This window comes from Moschus berezovskii, chromosome 17, assembly GCF_049115385.1.
Source record: "Moschus berezovskii isolate FMDL1 chromosome 17, NW_MosBer_1.0, whole genome shotgun sequence".
Classification (NCBI taxonomy): domain Eukaryota; kingdom Metazoa; phylum Chordata; class Mammalia; order Artiodactyla; family Moschidae; genus Moschus; species Moschus berezovskii.
The window spans coordinates 56032543-56041945 of NC_142476.1; the positions used below are offsets into that span (position 1 = coordinate 56032543).

The window sequence follows — 9403 nt, forward strand, 5'->3', positions numbered from 1 at the left end:
GTCACTTTTTGAGTAGTGAACTCTCAGAATGGGAACCCAGTAACAGGTAATTTTCTCCTTTATTTCTTAAAAATAGGACTGCACGATGAAGACAGGTGAAATAAGGCTTAAATTGTCATCATCACAGTTGTCACCTATGAGTCGTGTAGAGAACAACTTCATGCTAGAACCTAAGAATAATGAATATAGCTTTCATCTCTGATAAACACTGATCATAATCTCTCCCATCAGGGATCAAAAGGAGGAATGGTAAGGACAGAAATGGAACACAAATGATGTACTACCTTTCCCAATATGTAATGAATAAATCTGTGGAATATTCTTAATAATAAATATTTATTAATTAGAACATCTGAATGATTACAAAAGAAATATAAAAAATAAAAATCTAAGAAAATAATTTGACTCATGTAGCACTTTTATAAAAAGTGAATATAATGTAATCAGTCCATGGGCTTTAATGAGAAATGAGGTGGCTGGCCAGGGAGGGGACAAAGTGCTGGAAGGTCACTACTCAGTCAGGGTTGCAGCTGTATTGGTGGTTTGCTGGGTTGCTGTAGGCTTGGTCTGGCTCATATTTTTCCTGTCTATCGTTTGGACAGCTTTTTTCACCCAGTCAGCTTGAGGATCAGCACAGATTTTAATTCCTCGTCTGGTAATGAATCTGCAATACAAGGAAAAGATAGGCAAAATTAGTCACATCCTCAAAGCCTTGGGACCAAAAGCTAAGATCAGATCATATAAAAGAGATCTTGTGCAGAAATGACTGGATAAATCAGTCTTTCAGATTCACAAAATCATAAATGAAAATCTTTCTTCTGTAATCTACTTTTTCATGAAGAAGAAATAGTTCCAAGTAATACCCAGATTCCTTGTTCAGCATAATTTTCAGACTCCTATCTCATCATTGCCACCAAGTGATGTAATTAAACTAGACATTTGAGGTCCTTTTACTTTTTTCAAATTTTAAGCACAATCATCCTATCTTCTGCACAAAAGGTGATTTATTTATCTTATTTGAAAGGGTGGGGGGTAAAGTTGTGATTATATGTTGGGAAGTGTTGCTATTTTGAAAATGAAATCCTGGAAAGAGAATGGTACCATGTAGGCTAGTTGTTGATACTATTCCTTGAGATGTGGTAACTGATAAAATATGGCATTCTACCCCAGGCATCAAAAAGGCAGGGACGGGGGTGGGTGGGAAGAGAGGCATCCCACACTGGTGTGGCTCTGTGCTCAGATCCTGATCTGATCCAGCCATCTCTAAACCTAACCCTTGGGACCAAGCACGTTATTCATCTGGTTCCCAGTCCGATTATGCTGTTAAGATAAACAGAAAGAAGGGTGACAGTCTTCATTTGGTTGTCAATTTTTTGTCATCATCATTGTTTGGGGCTACACAAGGACATGGTTAATATGGAAAAACAGAAGGACTGTTGGCTAAGTTGAGGTCTTCCTCCTTGTTAACTTATTTTTCCCGAGGAGGGCGGCATTTCTGTACGCTGTGTTCTATCAAGCCCAGCTTTGGGGAGAGAAACTCACATCACTGCTTTCATGGTGCCCTCCTTGATGACGTAGGTCTTGATTTTTTTAATTGGCAGTCGCTGTGCAGTCAGACTCACACAAATGCTCTTTTCTAGAACTTCAGTCCCCACAGCTGTACAGAAAACCAAACAAACAAAAATAAAATATAATGTCTAATAATATAAATGTTAGCGTATCATCAGTCAAATAACAAAGAGTGACCTGATAAAGAGTGATTTGGGACAGTCAGTACTAAATGTGGGAGAGGTAGCTCATTTTTGACTGAATCACTAAAGCCATTAGTTTAAATGCTAAAATGAGAAATATGTAAAGACAATAGTTCAGAGTCCTCATCCTCAATAGAAATGGCCTGGGGAGATTAAATTTAACAGTTTCTAGAATATCTTACATTGGAAAAGGGAAAATAACTTGGAACAGTTAATAAATATAAAGGGTTTCCTAAAACCTAATAGAAGTTTTTAAGTGCTGACTTTCTCCTAAGCTGAAGAGACTGATGGTTGCTTCTCAGGGAAGCAAATATTCTCAGAGAAACATTCAGTGAAAAATCATCTTAAAATAATAACTGATGATGATAGTTTTCGGAGAAGGCAATGGCAAGCCACTCCAGTACTCTTGCCTAGAAAATCCCATGGACGGAGGAGCCTGGTAGGCTGCAGTTCGTGGGGTCGCTATGAGTCAGACACGACTGAGCGACTTCACTTTCACTTTTCACTTTCACACATTGGAGAAGGAAATGGCAACCCACTCCAGTGTTCTTGCCTGGAGAATCCCAGGGACGGGGGAGCCTGGTGGGCTGCCGTCTATGGGGTCACACAGAGTCGGACACGACTGAAGTGACTTAGCAGCAGCAGCAGATGATAGTTTTGAACTACAGTGTTGCTGATATCAGGAGGCCTTTTTATAAACATGGCACTGAGAAGAAGGTGTTCACTAACGTTGCTCTTCATCTCCCCCTCTCCATCCCTCAGTATCCAGCCTGTATATTCTCTACCTGTTGTATTTGCCAATTTTCTTTAATGCTGAACTGTCTCTGAACCCAGTAAAAGAGGGAAATATCCCAGTGTCCATAATCCTCCTCAATCTTCATTGCCTAAACATACATGGGTTTGCACCAAATGCCAGCCTCTTGTCTCAGAAAAATGCCAGCCAGCCACAGTTCAGGCAACATTTGGCTTAAACTTTTTGTTTTAACAGCATTTTATCTAAGGAACAATTTCAGGGACTTTCAGACAGTACTGTCACTATTTACAGAGAACCGTGGGGATCCATGATCAGGCTCAGATATTTTGGAATAAGTAATAAGTCTACAGATTAGGAGTTTTAAAGGAGAGTTTCTGAAGCATTAATTACACCCCAAGGATATTCCTTCTTGTGATCAGAGCTGCCAAGAGAATTGTACTCCGACCAGCTGAGAACAAAATGATCCTTTAAGAAATATGTGTCGAATGCTCAGTAATGTAGCTAAGTCTCAACTGGGTATGCCTTATAGTTTATTTGACTGTATATAAAGCATTGATATTTGTTAGCACTATGGTCTCATACAAACTCAATAAATTTATCCTAAGTGGGAACAACATTCATAGCAGTAATATAGACTCTCTTATACACTTAAATGTAATATTGATTTCCTGGGTATGAAGGTATGAGCTTCCAGTCATTTTTGTTTTAATACAAAACATTGATTTGTTTCAGAACATAACACTCTCTAGTCATCTCCGCATCATGACTGAGCTCTCAAATTTTTTGAGAATTTATCAGGATCAATATAAAATAGGAAAAAGTTTCAAAGGTATACACAATTGTCATCAGCATTCCATCCGTTCCGTTCCGTCGCTCAGTCGTGTCTGACTCTTTGCGACCCCGTGGACTGTAGCCTACCAGGCTTCTCGGTCCATGGGATTCTCTAGGCAAGAATACTGGAGTGGGTTACCATTTCCTTCTCCAGGGGATCTTCCCAACCCAGGGATTGAACCCGGGTCTCCCGCATTGGAGGCAGACACTTTAACCTCTGAGCCACCAGGGAAGCCCCCAGCATTCCATAGCTAACATTAATTAAGAAACTAGGACTTCTGGTAACCTGAAAAGTTTACTATAAGTTTATTATAATTTACACTATTGATTATATATAATGCTTATTTCATTTTAACCCTAGGTAAGTGGATCAGTTATCATATTCATCTTATAGACAAGTAAGCGTAGGCAAAAATAAAAACTTACCGCAAATCACCCAGTTGTGAAAAATAGGAGCCTAGCTGTTAGCCAAGATATATCTGCAAAATCCACAAGATCCTCTAGAGTCAAATTATTCCCATTTTGCACACAGGAAGACTGAGGCTTAGCTTGGAGAAAGTAGTTTACTCCATTCAAAACCTGAGTCAATACCAAAATGCCTGGCCACTGCCTGCATACCTAGATGTTCCTTATCTCATAAATAACCTTTGACTCACCTTCCACAGTATATGCAGCGAGACTGCAGATCATCAGGCAGGTCAGGATGAGAAGTCTCATGGCTGAGGTCCCACTGAGCTGTGCAGCAAGAGGCTGAGGGCCGGCTCCTCTTGAGTCTCTTTTATCCCCGCAGTGGTCAGCACACTTCCTGTGCTGAGAAGGGGACTTTCAAGGTGAGTGTGGAATCACGGAAAGTCTTTGCAATACTGGTGCTTTCTTAGTTTGAAAAAAAAAGTTCCTTTGTCCCCACTCACACTAACCCCACATCTTGCGGCCTTTTCCCCTCCTCCTGTGGTTAATGTGTCAGTGAAACCTTATGTGTATACAAAAGAAATATAGTTGTCTCATCTCCTGCCACCAGTCTAAATTCAAACCTTCCACTGCACATATGTCCCAAGGCTATGTTGGTGTGATGGCCCAGCTGGGACATGGTATAAAGGAAAAGCGGTGGGGTGGTCACTGTGGTCCAGTTCCCCCACTAGCTCATGCAATATTCGCTGTGACATGAAGCTTCCACCACCCTGGGTCATATGCCCTTGGTGACTCCTTAGGGAGCCAAAGAGATACTGTTGATTTCTCGAGTTTCTCAATCCTCTGCCTTCTTTTTTTTCTCATCTATCCTCTGCCCACATTCTATTGATCCCCTTTCTTACACCACCCTTTCCACATGCCCAAGGAACATTTAAATAAGGGTGTTTGGAGCCTGTCTATATTCACAGATTTGCTTTCTTGTAGCTTACTACACATGTCTTTTAAAATAGATTTTGAAAAGTTGTCCTCACATAAACTTTATTTTGGAAAAAAGAAAAAGAAAACATTATCTATAGATGATTTTTAAGAAATTATTGTTTTAAGAAAAACAGAATTATCTATAATATTACCATGCTGATGGTTTTCGTTGTTAATGATTTTCAGTGAATCCCTATTGGTATCATACATTTACACAGTTGTGACAGTTATAAATATTTAGACTGTTTTTACATAAATGTAAAAATCTTCCTATTTTTTTTATAGTCTTCATATAAAAGAGTCCTCATACTCTGAGTAAACACAGGCATATTAAGCCATTCCCTCATAACATATTGTTATGTAGACCATATCTATAAGATAAATGTTCATTAACATACACTGATAACCAGGAGTAGGATTACTAGGCAAAATCATATGATCATCTTTGTAACTCTTGCTACATATTGACATAATCTTCCCAAAATATAATTTCTATTTGCTATGCTTCTAGCAGTGTTTGTCTGTATCACTTGTAATGAACCCTTTCTGGCACTCAGTTTGTTGTTGGGTTTTGTCTTATTTTGTTTAGTAGGTACCTATTTTAAAAAAATGTCACTGAGTTGTGTCCGACTCTTTGCAACCTCATGGACTCCAGCCAACCAGGCTCCTCTGTCCATTGGATTCTCCAGGCAAGAATACTGGAATGGATAGCTATTCCCTTCTCCAGGAGATTGTCTCTGATGCATGTATTAATTATTCATGAAGCGAAAAGGTTTTGTCATTACTATGCAGGGATACAAAAATAAAATTCATATTAAGTATATGTATAGCTAAAAGTGTTTGCCATTGCTACTAGGTATATGGAAGCAAATTCCTATATTTCCTATATTCCTATAAAATTATAGGCTAAACTCTAAGATATTTTTCATCAATGGCATTTAATTTTCCAGTCAAACTTTACTCAGAAATTTGAATATCTTTCTTGTTATCTCCACCTGGCTATACCATCAGTCCTTAAACTCAACATATCTTTCCACTCAGAGTGCTCTCTCTCCTAATTACTCTGTGATACTGAATAAGGTTTTATCTTCTTTTTGGTATCTAAATAGAGATTACTTGGGTCTTCTTAGACTCATTGGCTCTAAGAAGCATCTAAGCTCTAAGAAGCATCTAAGAATGGGTCTACTTAGACTCATTGTTGGATATCCATATATTATTTCCAAACAAGCCATACTAAGTGTATATGGAGCTCAGGTATATGTCTTCTCCTCTCTTTCCAGAATGTTCAAGGCAGGACCTCTTCATTCCTTGTTAGGACTATGGCAGTAGACGAACTAATTCCCAAGTCTGGGTCTCCTTCCTTTCCAATATATTCTCCACAGCATTGCCAGAGCAATCATTCTAAAATCTTAATCTAAATGAGTTGTTTTCCTACTGACATATGTTTGCTAATTCCCAATGCATACAAGATTCATTTCAAACCTCACATTTTCATATGTAAAGGTGTTCAGATCTAACAGTGCTTTTCCTTTCAGTTCAGTTCAGTTCAGTTACTCAGTCATGTCCGACTCTTTGTGACTCCATGAATCACAGCACGCCAGGACTTCCTGTCCATCACCAACTCCTGGAGTTCACCCAAACTCATGTCCATCGAGTCAGTGATGCCATCCAGCCATCTCATCATCTGTCGTCCCCTTCTCCTCCTGCCCCCAATCCCTCCCAGCATCAAAGTCTTTTCCAATGAGTCAACTCTTCGCATGAGGTAGCCAAGTTACTGGAGTTTGAGCTTCAGCATCAGTCCTTCCAATGAACACCCAGGACTGATTTCCTTTAGGATGGACTGGTTGGATCTCCTTGCAGTCCAAGAGTCTTCTCCAACAGCACAGTTCAAAAGTATTAGTTCTTTGGCGCTGAGCTTTCTTCACAGTCCAACTCTCACAACCATATATGACCACTGGAAAAACCATAGCCTTGACTAGACGGACCTTCGTTGGCAAAGTAATGTCTCTGCTTTTTAATATGCTATCTAGTCACTTTCACTTTTCACTTTCATGCATTGGAGAAGGAAATGGCAACCAACTCCAGTGTTCTTGCCTGAGGAATCCAAGGGATGGGGGAGCCTGGTGTGCTGCAGCCTATGGGGTCGCACAGAGTCGGACACGACTGAAGTGACTTAGCAGCAGCAGCAGGTTGGTTTTAACTTTCCTTCCAAGGAGTAAGCATCTTTTAATTTCATGGCTGCAATCACCATCTGCAGTGATTTTGGAGCCCCCCAAAATAAAGTCTGTCGCTACTTCCACTGTTTCCCCATCTTTTTGCCATGAAGTGATGGCACCAGATGCCATGATCTTTGTTTTCTGAATGTTGAGTTTTAAGCCAACTTTTTCACTCTCCTCTTTCACTTTCATCAAGAGGCTCTTTGGTTCCTCTTCACTTTCTGCCATAAGGGTGGTGTCATCTGCATATCTGAGGTTATTGATATTTCTCCGGGCAATCTTGATTCCAGCTTGTGCTTCCTCCAGTCCAGCATTCCTCATGATGTACTCTGCATAGAAGTTAAATAAGCAGGGTGACAATATACAACCTTGACGTACTCCTTTTCCTATTTGGAACCAGTCTGCTGTTCCATGTTCAGTTCTAACTGTTGCTTCCTGACCTGCATACAGGTTTCTCAAGAGGCAGGTTAGGTGGTCTGGTATTCCTATCTCTTTCAGAATTTTCCAGAGTTGATTGTGATCCACACAGTCAAAGGCTTTGGCATAGTCAATGAAGCAGAAATAGATGTTTTTCTGGAACTCTCTTGCTTTCTCCATGATCCAGCGGATGTTGGCAATTTGATCTCTGGTGCCTCTGCCTTTTCTAAAACCTGCTTGAACATCTGGAAGTTCACGGTTCACTTATTGCTGAAGCCTGGCTTGGAGAATTTTGAGCATGACTTTACCAGCATGTGAGATGAGTGCAATTGTGCGGTAGTTTGAGCATTCTTTGGCATTGCCTTTCTTTGGGATTGGAATGAAGACTGACCTTTTCCAGTCCTGTGGCCACTGCTGAGTTTTCCAGATTTGCTGACATATTGAGTGCAGCACTTTCACAGCATCATCTTTCAGGATTTGAAATAGCTCAACTGGAATTCCATCACCTCCACTAGGTTTGTTTGTAGTGATGCTTTCTTTTTTTTTTTTTCAATTTCATTAAAATACAAAGCACAATGCCAAAAACATTAACAGTTAAAATTTCACCAAATGAAAAAATACTATAGAATACACAGTTGTAAAAAGCTACATTAAGTTATTTTACAACTGCCTCAGGCTGCAAAAAGAAAAAAAAACCCAATGCCATAACTAAGTTATCCCTCTCTCAAAATAATGTCATTTATGTTATAAACCATGAGCACCCCATCAAAAGATGGGAACTGCTTTTGTTAATTCATATATATATATATATATATATATATGACTGTATCACTTTGCTATGCACCTGAAACAAACAAAACACTGTAAATAAAATATAGTACAATATAAAATAAAAATAAGTAACAGACCTTTGGGGCTTTACACTGCGTTAGAGTTCCTATCAGAGGGATAACAGCATCACAGTCGTACTGAATCTTTATGAAGGAGGCACACGGATGACTGGATTACAAGAGTTACAGGAATGAGAGCTGCTCACTTAGTGATGCTTTCTAAGGCCCACTTGACTTCACATTCCAAGATGTCTGGCTCTAGGTGAGTGATCACACCATCGTGATTATCTTGGTCGTGAAGATCTTTTTTGTACAGTTGTTCTGTGTATTCTTGCCACCTCTTCTTAATATCTTCTGCTTCTGTTATTTTAAGATTCAACTTTCACTACTCATGACCTTGCTCCAAAACCTCTAGTCTTAACAAATGTTTTTTAAGTCAATCAAAAGGGCCATTCACTCTTTTACTCAGTTCAGTTCAATTGCTCAGTCATGTCTGACTCTTTGCAACCCCAAGGACTGCAGCATGCTAGGCTTCCCTGTCCATCACCAACTCCCAGAGCTTGCTCAAACTCATGTCCATCAAGTCAGTGATGCCATCCAACCATCTCATCCTCTGTCGTCCCCTTCTGCTCTCACCTTCAATTTTTCCCAACATCAGGGTCTTTTCCAATGAGTTATTTCTTTGCATCAGGAGGCCAAAATAGTGGAACTTCAGCTTCAGCATCAGTCCTTCCAGTGAATATTCAGAACTGATCTCCTTTAGGATGGACTGGTTGGATCTCCTTGCAGTCCAAGGGACTCTCAAGAGTCTTCTCCAACACCACAGTTCAAAAGCATCAATTCTTCAGCGCTCAGCTTTCTTTACAGCCCAACTCTCAACACCCACACCTCTTTTCTACTACCCATTTACTATTTCTTTTATCAGGAATGCCCGTCCGAGCTCCCTACATAGCTATCTGTAAACTCTTTCTCTTCCTATAAGTCTTCCTGAATTCCTCAAGATAGAATTAGTTGTGCCTCCTTCTGGGCTCTGTTGGCACTTTCTAGCCACCACTGTTCTATCACTGCTGCTGCTGCTGCTGCTGCTGCTAGGTCACTTCAGTCGTGTCCCTCTCTGTGCGACCCCATAGATGGCAGCCGACCAGGCTCCGCCGTCCCTGGGATTCTCCAGGCAAGAACACTGGAGTGGGTTGCCATTTCCTTCTCCAATGTGTGAAA

The 9403-nt window shown here is 40.2% G+C and overlaps 1 protein-coding gene across 1 annotated transcript; it reads right to left on the reverse strand.

The window, feature by feature from the left end:
• Nucleotides 1–351: 351 nt before the first annotated feature.
• LOC148775165 (lymphotactin-like) lies at nucleotides 352–4130 on the reverse strand. The gene is made up of 3 exons (XM_088845059.1): nucleotides 3993–4130; nucleotides 1543–1657; nucleotides 352–664 (listed from the first exon to the last, which is right to left on the reverse strand). The coding sequence occupies exons 1-3, from the start codon at nucleotides 4051–4053 to the stop codon at nucleotides 511–513; spliced, it is 330 nt and encodes a 109-aa protein (XP_088701185.1). The 5' UTR covers nucleotides 4054–4130; the 3' UTR covers nucleotides 352–510.
• Between the last annotated feature and the right edge of the window lie 5273 nt (nucleotides 4131–9403).

Excerpts from the sequence above, each read along its gene's own strand:
- LOC148775165 (XM_088845059.1), bottom strand. The coding sequence starts at position 4,053 with ATGAGACTTCTCATCCTGACCTGCCTGATGATCTGCAGTCTCGCTGCA. Across the intron at positions 1,658-3,992 it reads CGCTGCATATACTGTGGAAG|CTGTGGGGACTGAAGTTCTA; the intron begins GTGAGTCAAAGG and ends TTTTCTGTACAG. Across the intron at positions 665-1,542 it reads GGCACCATGAAAGCAGTGAT|ATTCATTACCAGACGAGGAA; the intron begins GTGAGTTTCTCT and ends CTTGTATTGCAG.